At 48.0% G+C, this 20,665-nt stretch overlaps 2 protein-coding genes across 4 annotated transcripts in view; one reads left to right on the top strand and one right to left on the bottom strand.

Annotated features, from left to right (window-relative positions):
• Positions 1-708, bottom strand: part of ODAD3 (outer dynein arm docking complex subunit 3) — a 72,558-nt gene extending 71,850 nt beyond the window's left edge. The window contains exon 1 of one of the 2 annotated variants that reach the window (XM_040346526.1): positions 566-708. The gene's annotated coding sequence lies outside the window, so the exon portion shown is untranslated. The remainder of the gene's footprint in view (positions 1-565) is intronic. The other variant, XM_040346525.1, reaches the window with a different exon arrangement.
• Positions 709-1,078: 370 nt separating this feature from the next.
• The window catches only part of PRKCSH (protein kinase C substrate 80K-H), a 44,389-nt gene continuing 24,802 nt past the window's right edge, over positions 1,079-20,665 (top strand). Inside the window, exons 1-7 of one of the 2 annotated variants that reach the window (XM_040346528.1) lie at positions 1,079-1,260; positions 4,838-4,954; positions 9,581-9,676; positions 14,554-14,611; positions 15,395-15,512; positions 18,815-18,944; positions 19,032-19,116. In XM_040346528.1, coding sequence (XP_040202462.1) covers positions 1,164-1,260; positions 4,838-4,954; positions 9,581-9,676; positions 14,554-14,611; positions 15,395-15,512; positions 18,815-18,944; positions 19,032-19,116 — 701 coding nt within the window. In that variant the 5' untranslated portion in view covers positions 1,079-1,163. The remainder of the gene's footprint in view (positions 1,261-4,837; positions 4,955-9,580; positions 9,677-14,553; positions 14,612-15,394; positions 15,513-18,814; positions 18,945-19,031; positions 19,117-20,665) is intronic. The other variant, XM_040346527.1, reaches the window with a different exon arrangement.

Genomic DNA, 20,665 nt, shown 5'->3' with positions numbered 1-20,665 from the left:
GGGGGGGGTAACTGCACTGAGCCTCTGAGGGCACCCTCTGGTGGCTGGTCCATAAATATCTATTTTTAATTCAATGGCAGAAATAAGGGACTTGTATCAAATTAGAAAATAATCACTGAAAATACATTTCCTTCCATAAACATTGCAGAAATAAAGAAAACGGACAAATTTAGGAAATGTGCACAATTTGTCAGAAATAAAGAACGCTGACATTTCCAGGGACACCATTCTTCTGGGGACACGTCTTCAGGACGGGGACTGTCCCTGGAAATAAGGGACAGGTGACAGCCATACAATACAAGGATTGGATGGTCAGGACGGCGGATGAATGGTTACCCCCCCCCCCCCTCCCCCACAACCCACAATAATCCGACAAATTAAGTGTCTTTCATCCAATAGTGTCCTAATTTAGGTGTATGATGGTTGTGGGGTCATTAGATTGTAAGCTCTTTTGGTGCAGGGACTTGTATGAATGTTTCCTATAAATGATCAATCGATATAAAACCAATAATTCCCAGGCCCGGAGGTTCAGTATGGGCAGAGGGTATGAAGTCCAGGCACCCACCTTTATAAGACGTCCTTCTCTGCTGTCTCAGTCCAGCTTGTCTCCGTAACAACTTTGTGATTATCTTTGCTGCTTAGCAACAGTTTCCAGGAAGACCACTAACAAGCCTTTCCATTGGGTGGAATCCGGTCGCCATCTTGGTACTCCTATAATGAAGTAAGTAAGCCGCCATCTTGCTACTCCTCGAACGTTGCGCAGAAAAATTCTACAGAAATCTGCATTAATAACGTTTATGACATGACTATAGTTGCCACGTATTCGAAAATTCACCTCACAAATAGCTTTTTATGACGGAACAATTGCCGGATAAACACAACGCGGCTCCTGCCTGCGTCTGTTTTCTAAATAAGAATACAAAGCATATCTACCTATATAATTCTCTGATTGTCTCGTGTTTAACTAACAAACAGTAAAAGCTGCCAGAGAAAATAAATTCGGAAACACGATAGGGAAAAGAAGGTATTTTGCCACACCCAATATGGCGGCAGGCGGACACCGGAAGTGACGGAACCGGAAGTTGGGCTCCGACAGACTTTGCTCGGCTTGGCAGTGTCAGATAGGCTGTGCAGGGCGGAAATCGACTGTCGGGTGTTCGGAGATGACAATGCGGACGCTGGTGCTGGTTGTGGGGCTCCTGGCGGTGTTGGGGTGCCGGGCCGTGGAGGTGAAGAGGCCTCGGGGGGTCTCCTTGTCCAGTGAGTGTTCCGCTTCATTCATTGTCCGCAGCTATTCCCACGGGGACTGTGTATGGCATAGAATGTTCTATATACGGGTCCTTCGGTCCCTATACACACCTTATATCCAGCCGCTTCCCCATCAGTGCTGTGTAATGGAGCGCCCCCTGCTGGGCTCTCTGCATCCTCCCTTCCTATGGATGCTTCTTCCTGGTGCCCCTTTAGGGAAGATACTTGTTTGGGGTCACTTATGAGATTCTTTGGGCCTCCATTCAAGGTATTCTGTACTGCAGTTTAAAGGCGGCTCAAAAGATATATTTGAATTTACCCCAATAGAAACTTGGATGGATGAATTAAGTGACCCCCCTCCTATAGTGACCACACCCAGAAGATCTCAGAGGGTTCACCAGAGTGATCTCCAGAGGAACTCTGAATGATAATCAATTTGATTCCCTCCCAAAGGACTTCTGACGTATAGAGGAGTTGACCTCAGAGGGATGACGGAAGTGAACTCTCAAGGGTGGCAGAAGTAACTAAAAGAGGAACTTTGAATGGAGGCAGAAGTGACCTCCAGAGGAACTCCAAACATGGCCAGAGCGAGCCCCCGGGGGGTGGAGCGTCTTGAAGGGGTGGCCGAAGCGAGCCCCCGGGGGGGGGGGGAGCGTCTTGAAGGGGTGGCCAAAGCGAGCCCCCGGGGGGGGGAGCGTCTTGAAGGGGTGGCCAAAGCGAGCCCCCGGGGGGGGGGAGCGTCTTGAAGGGGTGGCCAAAGCGAGCCCCCGGGGGGGGGGAGCGTCTTGAAGGGGTGGCCAAAGCGAGCCCCCGGGGGGGGGGGAGCGTCTTGAAGGGGTGGCCAAAGCGAGCCCCCGGGGGGGGGAGCGTCTTGAAGGGGTGGCCAAAGCGGGCCCCCGGGGGGGGGAAGCGTCTTGAAGGGGTGGCCAAAGCGAGCCCCCGGGGGGGGGAAGCGTCTTGAAGGGGTGGCCAAAGCGAGCCCCCGGGGGGGGGGAGCGTTTTGAAGGGGTGGCCAAAGCGAGCCCCCGGGGGGGGGGAGCGTCTTGAAGGGGTGGCCAAAGCGAGCCCCCGGGGGGGGGGAGCGTCTTGAAGGGGTGGCCAAAGCGAGCCCCGGGGGGGGGGGGGGAGCGTCTTGAAGGGGTGGCCAAAGCGAGCCCCCGGGGGGGGGAGCGTCTTGAAGGGGTGGCCAAAGCGAGCCCCCGGGGGGGGGAAGCGTCTTGAAGGGGTGGCCAAAGCGAGCCCCCGGGGGGGGGAGCGTCTTGAAGGGGTGGCCAAAGCGAGCCCCCGGGGGGGGGAGCGTCTTGAAGGGGTGGCCAAAGCGAGCCCCCGGGGGGGGGGGGGGGGCGTCTTGAAGGGGTGGCCAAAGCGAGCCCCCCAGGGGGGGGGGGAGCGTCTTGAAGGGGTGGCCAAAGCGAGCCCCCCAGGGGGGGGGGGGAGCGTCTTGAAGGGGTGGCCAAAGCGAGCCCCCCAGGGGGGGGGGGGGGGGCGTTTTGAAGGGGGGGCCAAAGCGAGCCCCCCAGGGGGGGGGGGGGAGCGTCTTGAAGGGGTGGCCAAAGCGAGCCCCCCAGGGGGGGGGGAGCGTCTTGAAGGGGTGGCCAAAGCGAGCCCCCCGGGGGGGGGGAGCGTCTTGAAGGGGTGGCCAAAGCGAGCCCCCCGGGGGGGGAGCGTCTTGAAGGGGTGGCCAAAGCGAGCCCCCCGGGGGGGGGAGCGTCTTGAAGGGGTGGCCAAAGCGAGCCCCCCGGGGGGGGGGCGTCTTGAAGGGGTGGCCAAAGCGAGCCCCCCAGGGGGGGGGGGGGGGCGTCTTGAAGGGGTGGCCAAAGCGGGCCCCCCGGGGGGGGGGGGGGGGAGCGTCTTGAAGGGGTGGCCAAAGCGAGCCCCCCAGGGGGGGGGGGAGCGTCTTGAAGGGGTGGCCAAAGCGAGCCCCCCAGGGGGGGGGGGGAGCGTCTTGAAGGGGTGGCCAAAGCGAGCCCCCGGGGGGGGGGAGCGTCTTGAAGGGGTGGCCAAAGCGAGCCCCCGGGGGGGGGAGCGTCTTGAAGGGGTGGCCAAAGCGAGCCCCCGGGGGGGGGGAGCGTCTTGAAGGGGTGGCCAAAGCGAGCCCCGGGGGGGGGGAGCGTCTTGAAGGGGTGGCCAAAGCGAGACCCCCCGGGGGGGGGGGAGCGTCTTGAAGGGGTGGCCAAAGCGAGCCCCCCGGGGGGGGGGGGGAGCGTCTTGAAGGGGTGGCCAAAGCGAGCCCCCCAGGGGGGGGGGAGCGTCTTGAAGGGGTGGCCAAAGCGAGCCCCCCAGGGGGGGGGGGGGGAGCGTCTTGAAGGGGTGGCCAAAGCGAGCCCCCCAGGGGGGGGGGGAGCGTCTTGAAGGGGTGGCCAAAGCGAGCCCCCCAGGGGGGGGGGGGAGCGTCTTGAAGGGGTGGCCAAAGCGAGCCCCCCAGGGGGGGGGGGGGAGCGTCTTGAAGGGGTGGCCAAAGCGAGCCCCCCGGGGGGGGGGGGGGGGGCGTCTTGAAGGGGGGGCCAAAGCGAGCCCCCCAGGGGGGGGGGGGGAGCGTCTTGAAGGGGTGGCCAAAGGGAGCCCCCCAGGGGGGGGGGGGGAGCGTCTTGAAGGGGTGGCCAAAGCGAGCCCCCCAGGGGGGGGGGGGAGCGTCTTGAAGGGTTGGCCAAAGCGTCTTGAAGGAACTCTAGAATAGGGATGGGCTCAGGTGTGTTCGCAACTGCACGTGACCGCCAGGAAGCTTACACTGCGTAGTGCTAATCGCAGGTAGTGAGACATTTCCCGATCCGCTGCTGCACAGATTGGGGAATGTCTCACTACCTGTGATTAGTTCTGCGCAGTGTAAGCTTCCTGGCGGGCACGTGCAGTTGCAAATACACCTGAGCCCATGCTTACTCTTGAAGGGTGGCCGACGCAAGCCCCGGAGGAGCTCTTGAAGTGTGGCCAAAGGGAGGCCTGGAGGCAGAAGGATCCCCAAAGTGATCCCCAAAGTACTTCAGAAGAATGGAAGAAGTAGAGGAACGTCAAAGATGGCCAGAGTGTTTCCTAGAAGTACCATGAAGGGTGGCTGAAGCGAGCCCCGGAGGAACCCTTTGAAGCAGGTGGCGAAAGCGAGCCCCGGAGGAACTGAAGTGACGGGGGGGGGCGGCTGTGGTGTCTTGGGTTTCATTGAGGAGCTTCCCTCTTACAGTTATCCTCCTAAACCTCCTTCAACATTGTCGCTATGACAGGAAGGGAGAGAAAATCCTTCTATTCTACAAAAGCGTATTTTATTGTGGTCTGTGCTCTTCCTGTGATTTCCCCTCACTTCCTGTCCTGGTGACATTGTTGTCACTGACCTTGGAAGTTCTTCCCAATGGGCCCACAGCGAGCATTCAAATATGAAAAGTTCTTACTCTTCCCTATGCTGTCTAAAACAACAAAAATACCCTTTGGCTTTAGCTAGACTTAAGTATGTGGGGAAAATCATTCTGCTGTTCACAAATACACAGCAGTATAAATGCCTACGGAAAAGTGGAAACCACCTGAAGGATGATAAATCTATTCATATAACTGATGAGCCCGCTTGTTTTCCTGTGCTGACTTGTTTGACTTTTGTTATTTGCAGATCGCGTCTTCTATGATGAGGCAAAACCATTCACCTGTCTGGATGGGTCCAAGACGATCCCCTCTGACCGAGTGAACGATGATTACTGTGACTGTGTGGACGGGACTGATGAGCCCGGTAAGAATTTCATCACTGTATACTAAAATGGCTTTATTATGGTATCCATAATGGTTCACAGTCCCCTTTTTAAAGAGACATGCTGCATGTGTTTAAAGAGACTCTTACCTGGAGGGGGGGGGACACGCTGCAAGATTAACCCCATTTCACTGACTGTATGCAGATACGTGGCTCTACTGGACTTGGCTTTTTGCCGTTGGGCTGCAAATTTGCATATCTGCCTGCAAGGCGCACTTCCAGCACAGAGACTGGGGGTCTCACTGAGGGTGCAGTGTCATATTCTGCTCCCTATCGCAGAATGCTGCGGAAGTCACGTGGCAGCCAACTGCGCATGCGCAATGCGTTCCAACGGCAAATGTGATGCGTTCCAGGGGATTTACGACACTACCCTTCAGTGAACCATCACAATTTGTCACGGAAGTGACGAGGAACTATACACAGAGCGGGGGGGGGGGCGGGAGAGAAAGACATACAGATGTAACGAGAACCATACACAGAGCGGGGGGCGGGAGAGAAAGAGACATACAGATGTAACGAGAACCATACACAGAGCGGGGGGCGGGAGAGAAAGAGACATACAGATGTAATGAGAACCATACTGTATCTGCATGTCTCTTTATCTCTCCCCCCGCTCCGTGTATTGTTCTCATTATATCTGCATGTCTCTTTTTTTCCCGCCCCCCCCCGCTCTTTGTATGGTTCTCATTACATCTGTATGTCTTTCTCTCCGGCCCCCCCCCCGCTCTGTGTATGCTTCCTCGTCATTTCCGTCACAAATTGTGATGGGTTCACTGAACGGTAGTGTCGTGAATCCCCTGGAACACATCGCATTTGGCGTTGGAACGCATTGCGAATGCGCAGTTCGACGCCACGTGACTTAGGATGCATTCTGCAATAGGGAGCAAACGGTGACACTACAAGGGCCCCATTCTAAAGGTCGGGATCCAGAACGTCTGATTCCAGGTCATCTGATCGCTGTGACGGCCTCTGGCTGTCACTTATCAGTCACTGTGAAGCCCGCTCCTGTGTCTTCTGTCTCTGTGAATGGACAACACCGATATATTGTATCTTTCTCTGTCCTTGCAGAGCTGGGGGGGGGGGGGGATGTGTGTGTAGATAAAAAAAAAAAAACCTAGATCAAGGTCTGATCTAGGTTAGTCCTAGGGTTAGTGTTTGGGTCAGGGTCAGTATTTTTTGGGATAATTTTTATTTTTTTAATTAGTTTCTGTGTCGGTGTGTTTTAGGTAGGATAAAAAAAAGGGCAAAATGCACACTATTATTTCTGGGCTGTACTACAGTAAAAACAACTAACATACACACGTGGTATCATTGCGATCATCAGGAGCAGGACAAATTATTTTGGGTTTTCTTTGGTGGTAGTAGCAAGAAATATACTGTTACACAAAATGTATTTTTTGTTTATTTATGTATGTGTGTGTGTATATATATATAATGTGTGTATATATTCTCTCTCTCTCTCTCTCTCTCTCTCTCTCTCTCTCTCTCTCTCTCTCTCTCTCTCTCTCTCTCTCTCTCTCTCTCTCTCTCTCTCAAGAATAGTAAAATATTTTTTCAATATAAAACCATTGAGCAGCCGTTTAAAAAATTAAAAGGAAAATAAAAACATTGAATAAAACAGTTCAGTCTCTGTAGTATTAAAATACACAAAACGGCACTAAAAAATCAATAATGGTAGACTCATGGTAAAAACTACTGAATAAAGAAAGTCTTAGATGTAGTCAAGGTGATGTAAACAATCCAAAGTGCTGAATGGTGTCTCAATGGTGGTAATCCTAGCGTGCACCTTCCACCAGGGAAAACAATGATCTCAATCCACCACCTGATGCACTCTCTCCAAGGGGGTTAAACTCACCAGAAAACTGAAAAATCAGAGCCCTAAGTAAGCGAATACATCAGCCACTTTGTCACGGACCATCACCAGAAGGTGGGGACAGCAGGCACAGGAGCTCCACACAAGGTCATAAAAACAAGGAACAGCAATATAGTGTAATCCTGTTTATTAATCCAAAGTAGCCCATACACTGAAAGCCCCCTTAAACCTATCTACGTACATCAAATCACAATAAAATGAGCATAAAAGTGACCCCAGAGGGCGCTATCACCAGATCCAGACATCCATGGAGAGCAGGGGAATCCTTTCAGATACCATAGCAGCTTCCTAGTTTGGAGAGCGGGTGAAGCGCACACGTAACTTCCGGGTTAGCGGGGATGTCGTGGGTCACGCTCTGACGCGGCTTTTCGTCTAATGACCTCAACAGAGTAGATAGATAGATAGATATCTATATCTATATATATATATATATCTATCTATATAGATAGATAGATAGGATATCCTATCTATCTATCTATCTATCTCTCTCTATCTATCTATCTATCTATATATATATATATATATATATATATATATATATATATATATATATATATATATATATATATATATATATATATATATATATATATATATATATATATATATATATATATATATATATTTTTTTTATATTAAAAAAGATGCTGTATAATCCACTTGAATGCACTAAGTAGTTGTGATGATGTGTGCAGTTTTACTAACACATGTCAAAGTTGCAAAATTGGGCTTGGTCATTGAGATTTGTTTTACCCTTGGGTGTGAAAGGGTTAAGTGAAATATGCCAAACCTGCAGCGCCTTCCCTTACCCTTTCTGTCATAGCAGAATTTTGGGCTGATTTAACCATCAAAGCTCAGACTTGATGTGTGTTGAAGCTTGTCACTAAATCCCCCACCCCCCCCCTTCTTATTGGCTCTAACAGGCCATTAGGAATATATGGGAGGCAGAAGGGGGTGGGCAGTCTTTATCACTATGAGGAAATGCAGGAGCACATCCGGGAAACGCACTTCTGGATTTCTCATCAAGGAAGGAATTGCCTCCCCCAGCTGGGACACTCACTTTATGCATCCCAGGGGGCTTTGAGGCAATCGAGCACTTGTGGTGCATTGTGTCATCTGGTTGCCAGCTATCTCCTACTGTTTTTTACAGCTGCCCCCCTGATGATATGGGACATGGGCATCATTGGGTAGCTGACTGCAAGAACCAGGAAGCATCAGCTGCCCCCCTGATGATATGGGACATGGGCATCATTGGGTAGCTGACTGCAAGAACCAGGAAGCATCAGCTGCCCCCCTGATGATATGGGACATGGTCATCATTGGGTAGTTGACTGCAAGAACCAGGAAGCATCAGCTGGCCCCCTGATGCTGTAAGAGAAAGATGGCGGTACAGGATCTTGTGTGCAGCAGTGGATTGTAACAGAACACTGCATTTGCTGTTCAGGTGAGTATGTTTATTACAGCTGAAGTTTAGGCAAAGCTTTTGCACAGGTAAATCGGCCCAACTTGGACCAATGTATGAATGTGTCATATCTGATTAGTCTCTGTGGAAGATGAAAAATCACTATAATGGGTACAGCTGCTACAGTGATTACCACTTGTCTTGAGTCTTGCTGAGCGGCATAAGAGGGTGCTCACTTGCCCAGCACAGGCACCATTTTGAGAACACCTTGTATTTTCTCAATGATGCCAACATTCCCTGATTGGATGAGGCAGGTAAGGCAGGGCAGCTGCTTGGTACAGGATCCTATCTTTGGTCACGTTTTGTCCACCGAAGCAGAAGATCGGTATGCAGGGACAGTTGCTGATTGGTCAGCTCTACCTGAATGTCAATTCCTCGGATATCTTTGGCTGATCCTTGGCATTTGGTCAGGCACATGGGTGAAGGATTTCGGCTGGATTCACACCTATGCATTTTTATGCGATTTGCACTACAGAATGTGTTCCATAGGAAACCATGTTACATGGACTGTAGTGCAAAATAAAAAACACTGAAAATTCTGTAAAAAAAAAAAAAAATCTAGTTTCTGTCATATTGGGTGGTATTGCAGAGTATTGGGTGGTATTGCAGAGTATTGGGTGGTATTGCAGAGTATTGGGTGGTATTGCAGAGTATTGGGTGGTATTGCAGAGTATTGCACAGGGAGGGATGGATGGCTGGATCTGTGACTGCATTTGTCACAGATCCAGCCCACAGCAGCTGCTGCTGCTTCCGCTCTCCCCCCTCCCCCCTCACCTCTCACACTGTACCGATCGGTACATGACGCCGGTTTGTTTACAAGTGATCGCTCTGTCATTTGACGGAGCGATCACGTGGTAAACGGCCGCTATCAGCAGCAATTTAACGCGAACTGTGATACGCCGGGTCTTCTAGACCCGGCGTTCACAGATGATTCTGGGAGCGTGCCCCAGGGGAGGATTCTGGGAGGACGTCCTCCCAGAACAACTTGACCGCGCTGTAGACGTCTTTTGTCTATAGTGCGGTGGCAAAGAGGTTAAGCTGTAAAAAAGGCTAAAAAAAGTGGCTGTAAAAACGTCCATGGAAATGAAGCCTAAAGATCAACAGTAACACTCCAAGGAACAAGGGGAACTATATTCTTGTAATGGTCTTATTCTGTGTGTGTCTGGTTAGATGTGATTTGTGTGTTGGTAACAGATTTCTTACTTTTAGTAGTCTATGATCTTTAAATATGAAACATTTGATAAGAACTGTTGTCTGTTCTGCACCCCACCAGGTACATCTGCGTGTTCCAATGGTAAATTCCACTGCACCAATGCCGGGTATCGGCCCATGTACATACCTTCATCTCGGGTTAATGACGGTATTTGTGGTAAGTGTAATACACAGAAAATTGAGGAATTTAACCACTCGACAACCGGGCCTATTTTGGCACTTCTCTCCTTCATGTAAAAATCACAATTTTTTTTTTGCTAGAAAATTAATCAGAACCCCCAAACATTATATTTTTATTTTTTTTAGCAGACGCCCTAGGGAATAAAATGGCGGTCATTGCCACTTTTTTTCCTCGCACGGTATTTGCGCAATAAGTTTTCAAACGCCTTTTTCTAGGGAAAAAAACTGTTTCATGAATTAAAAAAAATAACAAAACGGTAAAGTTAGCCCAATTTTGTTTTGTATAATGTGAAAGATGATGTTACGCCGAGTAAATAGATACCTAACATGTTGCGCTTTAAAATTGCGCACACTCATGGAATGGCGCCAAACTTCGGTACTTAATCTCCATAGGCGACACTTTAATTTTTTTTTACAGGTTATTATTTTTGAGTTACAGAGGAAGTCTAGTGCTAGAACTTTTGCACACGCTCTAACGCACGCGACGATACCCCACATGTGGGGTTTGAACGGCGTTTACATATGTGGACTTGCATGCATGTTCGCTTCTGCGTGCGAGCTACCGGGGACAGGGGTGTTTAAAATAAAAAAACACTTATTTTTTTTATTTTTTTTTTTATCACTTTTATTCCTATTACAAGGCATGTAAACATCCCTTGTAATAGGGATCTCTGTGACAGGTCCTCTTTATGGAGAGATGTGGGGTCAATAAGACCCCACATCTCTCCTCCAGGCTTACAAGCATGAAATCGGTGAAAAAAAATTCACCGATCACATGCCGACAGCCGCATTTGCGGCTTTGTTTACTTCCGGGTACTGGGCGTGACGTCATAACGTCACGCCCGGGCCTCCGACGGTCCTATTCCAAGAATTAATCCAAGCCATGAATGATCTGCTCTCTCAAAAGCCAGGGCCCATAGTCGGTAGGCAATGGGCCAGAGGCAAGAGGCCACCCTGCAGTCCCCTCCAACAGCCCCTGTCCTGGTTTGTCACAAAAATCTTCCTGAAATAAGGGGAAATCTACCATTGATAGCTGTCATTGTAACAGAAGATTTCCCCTCTACTTCTGTGGTATTGTGACAATTTTGTTTACCTCCTACAATTTTTGTACTGAACTTGCAGTACTATTCAAATCATGCATGTATTTCTGCCTAAACTGTACAGGGAGATTGATGGCCGCTTGATCAGTGTAGCACTAGCATAGCCGGCACACAGGGAGAAGGTTGAAGCTGAAGTTATTTTCTTCTTTCACTTTTAAGTTTGTTTGGACCAATAGATCCCAAACAAACTCTTTCCATAACGAAGGTATTCTGTACTGTACACTGTATTTAACGCTGTGCTCCGGCACTTCCTGTTTGCAACAAAATAGAGCCAGGCTGAGTGCTTCTCAGACATTCGGAGGAAACTTTGTGGTTCATTTACTAAAACTGGAGAGTGCAAAATCTGGTGCAGGTCTGCAAAGAAACCAATCAGCTTCCATATTTTATTGGCTGGGCTGTGGAAGTGGCCTACTCAGGCTCTCAACGGCTCTCTGAAAGGCTGAGCTGGGATCTGGGTGGATCCCGAGCCTGGACTGACTTGTGTGACGTTAGCAGAGAGCAGACTTCAGCCCACTCTCTGCTGAAAATGGGTCACAGGAGTGCGAAGCGAACTGCACTCCTGTGATCCATAGGAAAAGTACAGCTAAACAAGCTCAGGCTGGACTTCTCCTTTTAGGCTCAGTTTCCACTAGTGCGACTTATCATGCGACTTGGGACTTAAAGGGTCACTAAAGGGAAAAAATGTTTTGCCTAAAATTAATGTCTGCAAGGTAGACAGACAGAATAGTGTAATGATTCTGTTAAAAAACGAGTAAATACCTATTAAATTCCTTCATCTATATCACCTCCGGCATTCTAGTTTCTGTTCTCTCATTTACTTCCTGGTTTGCATCGCTCGTTCATGTAAGAACTACATTTCCCAGTATGCATTGCGGCACGCCCAGTAATTCACACCTTGAAGTCTCTAACACGTAGAGAGCATCCTGCCGCACAGATGTAGTTCCCAGGAGGGGGTGAGCACGTCACTGACCACCGCAGTAAAGCCTCCCTTCACGGTGGTCAGTAACAATCAGACAAGCAGGAAGTGAACAGAGAAGAAATAGAGCAACTTCTGAGCAAAAACGAACAATGAGGAAGTGAAAAGAGGAATGTCTGCAGGTAAAGGATGCTTATTATGAAAAATACATTTTTCCTTTACAACCCCTTTAAGTCGCATGACAAGTCGTTCCCCCATGATTGCCAATGAGTAACGTTCGTATCTGCGACTTTAAAGTAGTCCCTGCACTACTTTGGTCCCACTTTTATGCGACTTGAGGTCCATAGACCTCAAGAATACACAGGCATTGTTTCCGGTCACATCAAAATCATGCAACTTTTGGGTCGCAATAGTGGAAACAGAACCTTAATTGAACAAGCTGAAGTTAGAAACTGGCTACCATGCACAGTTGCACCAGATTTTGCACTTTCCAGTTTTAGTAAATCAACCCCCTTGTATTTTACCTTTTCAATAATTTACTTGAAAATTATATTTCACAAAGAGTAAAGAAATGATGAAGATTTTAAAACCATACGCAGTTTCCACACAATGAAATGCCTGTAGGACAAGAGCAGAAGTGTTTGCATTATTATCAGTGGAAGAACAGAAGGCGTGTAAAACCGGGCTTCACACTAGCTAAGGATGTCGATCTTCATTGCTTCCAAAACGCATACGAGCTTATGATTTATTCTCAACCATTTATAGTCTAGCATTTATAGCCTATTAAGAGATAACCCCCTGTATTTTTATGAATCAATACAAGACTTCCTCTGATTGGCTAAGGTGAAAATCATAGCACAATCTGCTTGCCTCACCACCTCGGCCATTCAGATGAAGCCTTGTATTCATAAATATACAAAGTAGGGCTGTCCTGATACCGATACCAAGCATTTGCCCGAGTACTTGTACTCGGGCAAATGCTCCCGATGCTTCACCCGATACTTGTACTGTCAGCAGTGATCAGTGCATGGGGAAGTTACAAGCACCGATCACCGCTGTATAGATTTAAAATTAATTTCTCCGCTTCGCTCTACACCCCTCCCCCCCCCCCCGCGCGGCTTTCAGCTGCTTTAAAATCAGCGGTGATCGGTGCTTGTAACTCCCCCACACACGATCACTGCTGACTGTCCCGTGTCCTCCGTTTTGCTGCAGTCTGTCTCCCTCCCTCCCTGTATGCCGCCGTGTATCCTGTGTATGCCGCCGTGTTTTTCTCCCCTTCCGTGCTCCTCCACCCCCTGGAAATGTCAGGATGTCAATAAATCCGGCTCCTTACTGCTCCGAATGTATAGTCCGTGATCACTGACTCTGTCCATTCACATAACTGAAACATTGTAACCTGTGTTTACAAATGTTTCAGTTAATGAATGAAGAGAAGCCGCTGTCTTCTCTCCATTCATTTTCAGCGCAGCTAATGCTGCTGAGAAAGGGACAGGGAACATGTGTCTCTAGTCCCTTTCTCTGTCTCAGAGGGGAGATGTTAGAGGTCTGTTAAGACCCCTGATATCTCACCAAAGCCCCCCTAACAGGGCTGAAAAAATAAATAAATAAAAAAATAAAGAATAAAAAAAAATTATTGTAGAAAATAAAAAAATTAAAGAAAAAACACACTGACGCCCCCCTTAAAAAAAAAAAGAAAACATTGGCCCAGATTCAGGTACATTTGCTCTTTATTTGCGGAGGCACAGGGCAACGATTTTGCCCTGCGCCCCCGCAAATATTTTGCGATGCCCTAGATTCACGGAGCAGTAGCTCCGTAAATTGCGAGGGCGCGCCGGCAAAATTGGCGGGGGCGGGAATCATTTAAATTAGGCGCGCTCCCGCGCCGAGCGCATGCTCCGTCGGGAAACTTTCCCGACGTGCATTGCGGCAAATGACGTCGCAAGGACGTCATTTGCTTCAAAGTGAACGTAAATGGCGTCCAGCGCCATTCACGATTCACTTACGCAAACGACGTAGATTTTAAATATCGCGACGCGGGAACATGGGTATCCTATAGCATTGGCTGCGCCTGCTATTAGGATGCGTAACCTTGCGCGAAACCCGACGTACGCAAACTTCGTAATTTGTATACGCAGGGCTCGCGCAACGTTGTGAATCGGTGTTCGTATGCAATTTGCATACTATACACAGATCACAATGGGAGCGCCCCCTACCGGCCAACGCAAGAATGCAGCCTAAAATCTGCGTGGCATAAGAGCCTTATGCCACGCAGATTTTAGGCTGCAGTCGGCGTAGCGATGTTCCTGAATCAGGAGCATTCACTACGCCGGAGCAAGTAAGCAATTGCGCTGTGTAACCTATGGTTACACAGGCGCAATTGCTTCTTGAATCTGGCCCATTATAAATAAAAAAAAATTAAAAACAAATTGTTAAAGATAAAAAATAAATAAAAATACTGACACGTGACACTTTCACATGAGATTAAAAAAAAGTATCGGTATTCGGTATCGGCGAGTACTGGAAAAAAAGTATCGGTACTTGTACTCGGTCTTAAAGTGGTATCGGGACAACGCTAATACAAAGTATCCTCTAAATAGCAGAGACGCACTCGACTCAATTTTGTTGCAGTAGCAGACGGAAAGTCCCTCATGGTTCTGTCAGAGCACAGTGCTGCATTCTGTATGTAATTAATGCTACTACTGTATGGTATGCCACACCAGAATAAAATACCGGTAGTTGTGGAAATTGTTTGTACCAGCTTGGCCCAAAACATATGAAAACAGAATTTTGTTGAACAATTTTGCACTGTAGAGCTTACACTATTTTCTTATGATGCAGATTGCTGTGACACTACTGATGAGTATAACAGTGGAGCAAACTGCCAGAACACCTGCAGGTAAGAATGTCTCTGCTGCCAAGAAGATCTAATAAATCGGTAAATGCCAGATTTATAAAAAATATTTCGGGGGCTTCTGAAAAAATTTGAATTTTTTTTCCGTTCCCTTTAGAAAGAACAAGATGAGTTTCTCCTTCAGACGCTTTGATAAATAAGGTCTTGTCCCATTATAGGCAAACTTCAAACAGCGTTATTAAAGGAGAAGTCTAGCCTGAGCTTTTTAGGCTGTGCTCCTCCTCTGGGTCACAGCAGTGCAATTCTTTTGCACTCCTGTGACCCGTTTTCAGGGGAGAGCGGTCTAAAGTCCACTCTCCGCTGACGTCACTGCCATCAGTTGAGGCAGCGCATCATCCCGACTTCCCAAGTCTGGATCTGCCAGCTGCCTTGACCTATGGCCGTCTCGGCGAGCCGCCGAGACGGCCACTCCCCGCCCCTCCACAGCTCAGCACTCCAATGAGCGTAGAGGAGCAGAGAGGAGAGATGCTGACTGACGACATCTCTCCTCTCTGGGATCTGTGAGAACTGAGCCATTGGCAATGTTCGGTGGCTCGGTTCTCGGTGCGTAGACGGAGGGGGACAGATGCAGCATTGGTCTGATGCTGCATCCACATAGGTAAGTATGAATCTAAAAAAAAGCATACTCCTTTTTAATGCCGGTCAGCAAAGCTGCTTGAAAATTGACAACTCCAATTGCATATATTATTCACACTTGTTTTCACAAGATCAATAGCCAATGTGCACTAGGCCTCATGACATCTCTTCATTTACTGCTATGTTTCTCAGGGAGATGGGTCGAAAGGAGCGAGAAGAGCTGGAGAAGAAAGCTGAAATGGCTCGGGAGGGAATGCTGCTGAAACAGAAGTATATTGAAGATTCCCGAAAGGGACGTGAAGAGAAACAGGTATTGTCCAGCTGTGGAAAAGGACACCTCTCCCACAGAAATGTGGGCTTGTAAACGCAATTGCTTTAACCACTTAAGGACCGCCTCCTGCACATATACGTTGGCAGAATGGCACGGCTGGGCACAAGCTTGTACCTGTACGTCCTCTTTAAGTGCCTAGCCATGGGTCGCGGTCGCACGCCCGTGGCCCGGTCCGAAGGACCCGATCGCTGCTGGAGTCCCGCGAACGGTCCCCGGAGCTGAAGAACGAGGAGAGCTGTGTGTAAACACACCTTTCCTGTTCTTCACTGTGGCGCTGTCATTTATCGTGCGTACCCTGATATAGGGAAACACAATCAATGATGTCACACGTCCAGCCCCGCCCCCCTACAGTTAAAAACACATGAGGTCACACTTAACCCCTTCAGTGCCCCTAGTGCAGTGGTCTCAAAGTACCGGCCCGCGGGCCATTTGCGGCCCGCGGACCAGTTATAAATGGCCCTCAGGCAGGGCGGAAGTGGGGGGAGCAAAGAGTAAAAAAAAAAAATTTTTTTTTTTTTTTTTATTTTTTTTTTTGAGCTGGTGCTATCTGGTGGTGAGCCGTTGGTATTACAAGTTATTACCACCAGATGTGAGCTGGCGCCATCTGGTGGTGGACGTTGGTATTACAAGTTAAGCATTACAAGTTAAAGCGGGAGTTCACCCATTTAAAAAAAAAAAAAAAAATCTCCCCTTAGCTTCCTGCTCGTTCGGTCTAGGGGAATCGGCTATTTATATTAAAATATGTGCAGTACTTACCCGTTTTCGAGCTGCATCTTCTTCCGTCGCTTCCGGGTATGGGTCTTCGGGAGCGGGCGTTCCTTCTTGATTGACATTCTTCCGAGAGGCTTCCGACGGTCGCATCCATCGCGTCACTCGTAGCCGAAAGAAGGTGCGGCTCTATACTGCGCCTGCGCACCGACGTTCGGCTTCTTTCGGAAAATCGTGACGCGATGGATGCGACCGTCGGAAGCCTCTCGGAAACCTGTCAATCAAGAAGGAACGCCCATTCCCGAAGCCCATACCCGGAAGCGACGGAGAGGATGTGTCTCGTAAACGGGTAAGTACTGCACATATTTTAAAATAAATAGCCGATTCCCCTAGTAAAAACGAGCAGGAATCTAAGGGGAAAAAGTGCCCTCTAAGGGTGAACCCCCGCTTTAAACAGCAATTCTAATGTCATTTTACACTATTTTCACTGCCATCTTCTTCCCTCTAATTAGAACCCCCAAACATTATATATATTTTTTATCCTAACACCCTAGAGAATAAAATGGCGATCGTTGCAATACTATCTGTTACGCCGTATTTGCACAGCGGTCTTCCAAGCGCACTTTTTTGGGAAAAAATTACACTTTTTTTAATTCAAAAATAAAACGGTAAAGTTATCCCCATTTTTTTTTTATATTATGAAAGATAATGTTACGCCGAGTAAATTCATACCCAACATGTCACGCTTCAAAATTGCGTCCGCTTGTGGAATGCCGTCAAACTTTTTTACCCTTTAAAATCTTCATAGGTGACGTTTAAATAAATCTACAGGTTGCATGTTTTAAGTTACAGAGGAGGTCTAGTGCTAGAATTATTGCTCTCACTCTACCAATCGCAGCGATACCTCACATGTGTGGTTTGAACACCGTTTACATATGCGGGCGCTGCTCACGTATGTGTTCGCTTCTGCGCTCAAGCCCGTCGAGACGGGGTGCGTTTTCTGGCTCCTAACTTTTTTAGCTGGCTCCTAGATTCCAAGCAAATTTGTCAAACCCTGACTTACACCAGTGCTGGTGGTAATAATGCGCTCGCTGACACCAGTGCTTGGGGGTTAATAATTTGTGTTCGCTGACACCAGTACTGTTGTTTTTGAAGTTTGAAAGTTTGCATGCGGCCCCCATGGCATATGAAAACTTGTCTTGTGGCCCTCAGGTAATTTGAGTTTGAGACCCCTGCCCTAGTGGTTAACTCCCAATCTGCAATTGTCATTTTCACAGTAAACAATGCATTTTTATAGCATTTTTAGCTGTGAAAATGACAATTGTCCCAAAAATGTGTCAAAATTGTCAGATGTGTCCGCCATAATGTCACGGTCACGAAAAAAATCGCTGATCGCCGCCAATAGTAGTAAAAACATATTTTTTTATAAAAATGCAATAAAACTATCCCCTATTTTGTAAACACTATACATTTTGCGCAAACCAATCGATAAACGCTTATTGCGATTTTTTTTTTTTTTTTTTTTTTTTTTTTATACCAAAAATAGGTAGAATACGTATCGGCCTAAACTGAGGGGGGGAAGTATTTTTTTTTCTATATATATTTTTGGGTGATATTTATTATAGTAAAAAATATTGCATTTTTTTTTCAAAATTGTCGCTCTATTTTTGTTTAGCGCAAAAAATAAAAACCGCAGATGTGATCAAATACCTCCAAAAGAAAGCTCTTTGTGGGAAAAAAAGGACGCCAATTTTGTTTGGGAGCCACGTCGCACGAATCGCAAAAACTGTCAGGGTCCTTTACCTGCATTTTGGTTCCGGGTCTTAAGTGGTTAAAGCGGAGTTCTGCCCGAAAAAAAATAAAATAATTAAAAGCCAGCAGCTACACATACTGCAGCTGCTGGCTTTTAATAATAGGACACTTACCTGTCCTGGAGTCAGTGATGTTGGCACCGCAGCTGATGCTTCCAGCTGTCCGGTGCTGCTGCCGCCATTGTGGGTAAGGGAACCCGGCAGTGTAGCCTTACAGCTTCACGCCGTGACCCCTACTGCAGATGCGTGATGCCCCTACTGGCCTGGCAACGGGGGGAGGAGGAAGAGGAGGAGGAAGCCCCACGGTGATGTCATGGGGCGTGGACTGCCGGATGTGGGAGCAGGATCCCTGTCAAAGACCGATATCCTGTCCCGCCGAAAGGGAGCTGAAACATTTCCCTCTATTGTTAGTAGGTGGTGTAGTAAATTGGAAAACAATTTATTGTAGGATTTGAATAGAGTTAACCTGGAAAATAGACATCCGTATTGCAGTATAGAGCGGGTGGTAGGGAACAGACATCTGTATTGCAGTATAGAGTGGGTGGTAGGGAACAGACATCTGTATTGCAGTATAGAGCGGGTGGTAGGGAACAGACATCTGTATTGCAGTATAGAGTGGGTGGTAGAGAACAGACATCTGTATTGCAGTATAGAGTGGGTGGTAGAGAACAGACATCTGTATTGCGGTAAAACATGGGTGATAAAGAAAAGGTAGATGTATAAGAGAACAGTACAATGCGTTGACAAATGTTTCTATGGCAGGTGAGGCTACAAGAAATGGTGGAGAAGCGTCAGAGCGCACAGTCGGAGGTCGACTCTCTGCTTGCCAAAAAAGAGGAAGCAGAGACACCAGAGAAGGAAGCAAAGGATGCGCACAAAAAGGAATGGGAAGGTAAGGCCAGTACAATCACTGTAAGCTTATTATTGGTATACAATGTGGGTTTATCTGCATACATTGACATGTATGTTTGTGTCTTAGAGAGGAGAGAAGCAGAGAAGGCTGCCTTTGAAAAGAAGAAATCGCTGGAAGCTTTTACTGAGCTGGATGAGAACTCCGATGGGACGTAAGTGTATACTTTTCTTGTATTGTGTGAAAATGGGTGTTTTTATGGAGAGCTTCCTAGTCCATGAATCCTCCTTTCATGCTGTATTGGAAGAGGTGCAATAGAGAGGGGTTCTCCATCTATTGCTTATTGAGTGCAGTTTTGGGAGAGTAACGTTGTGACAGTACCAGTCCCATTTAGTCTCTCCTTGTTTCCCTGAATTGCCTGTTCCCTGAACCAGCCAAGTTATCTGTTATGTGCTTGTACGGGACTATTTCTGGGCATTTTTTGCCTCATGTGCCCCGATCATTCCCTGTGATGCTGGCATTGGAAATAATACGGTTTACACCAACAATACAGCACTTTGTTACCCAGATTTAAAGGGTGACTGTTCATAAGTTACCAGGCAGTCACACTTCTACCAGCCGGGCTTATGGAACCATTATCGGCCGCCATTGTTGCCACGCCCGACTCCTCTTTACTGTTTACGCAGTGTTTCTAGGAGGGGGGGGGATTTCTCCAACAGCCCTACCTGCTGATAAGACTGTTGAAAAGTCCTATTGTACCGTATTTGCCAGCGTATAAGACGACCCCCTAATTTTCCAGCTAAAATGTTGGTTTTGGGATATACTCACTGTATAAGACGACCCCTCACTGTGCCATCTATGCATGCCTCACTGTGCCATCTATACATGCCTCACTGTGCCATTCCATTCCCTGCCATTGAATAATGGATGGCCGTTGTCTGACAGACAGGTACCCGGCGTATAAGACGACCCCTGACTTTTGAGGCATGATTTTAGATGCAAAAAGTCATCTTATACGCTGGAAAATACGGTACCTGTGTCTCTCGTTACTGGATGTACGATTTACCCCGCCCTAAATCGTCATGCAGAGAAGGGGGATTGTCCCCTTGGGCCCCTTTCACATCTGTGGATCCTGTGAGGATCCGTTTTTAAACATCTGCTTGCTCAGCGGGGATCACTCCGTTGATCCCCTGCTGAGCCAGTAGATGACCGGTATGTCTCTGCAAACTGTGCAGGGACCCGCCCTGTCGGATCTCCGCTCGCCTTTATGGGGGATCAGGTGAAAACTAACAGTCTGTTTTGTTTTTCATCAGATCCGGTCCGCCAGACTGATGCAAAATAGGGTTTGCATTTTAGCAGAGAGGATCGGATCGAGGCTGATCGGGTGTCAGCGGACATGTCACCGCTGACATCCGACGTTCCATAGAGATACATGGAGCGCCTGTTCAGATCCGCCTGAAAAAACTCACAGGCCGATCAGAACACTCCATAGGTGCAAAATGGGCCTTGGTGTATATCTCATTGTGCCTTTGTTTTAAAAAAAAAAGTTTTGTTTTCTTACCACCATACACTGAGTTAGGGCTAGTGACTAAGGAATCTTGGATCGTGCTGGTACCGGGCAAGGGAAGCTTATAGGGCAGACGTATTCCTCTTGAGTACAGGGTCACAAACCTTACATTTTTTCATTCATTCTACGGTGTATGGATGTTAAAAGAAAAGTGTGTGTGTGTGTGTGTGTGTGTGTGTGTGTGTGTGTGTGTGTG

This window comes from Rana temporaria, chromosome 3 (genome assembly GCF_905171775.1).
Source record: "Rana temporaria chromosome 3, aRanTem1.1, whole genome shotgun sequence".
Lineage (NCBI taxonomy): Eukaryota > Metazoa > Chordata > Amphibia > Anura > Ranidae > Rana > Rana temporaria.
The sequence above is the reverse complement of the archived record's forward strand: the minus strand, read 5'-3'. Positions and strand labels throughout refer to the sequence as shown.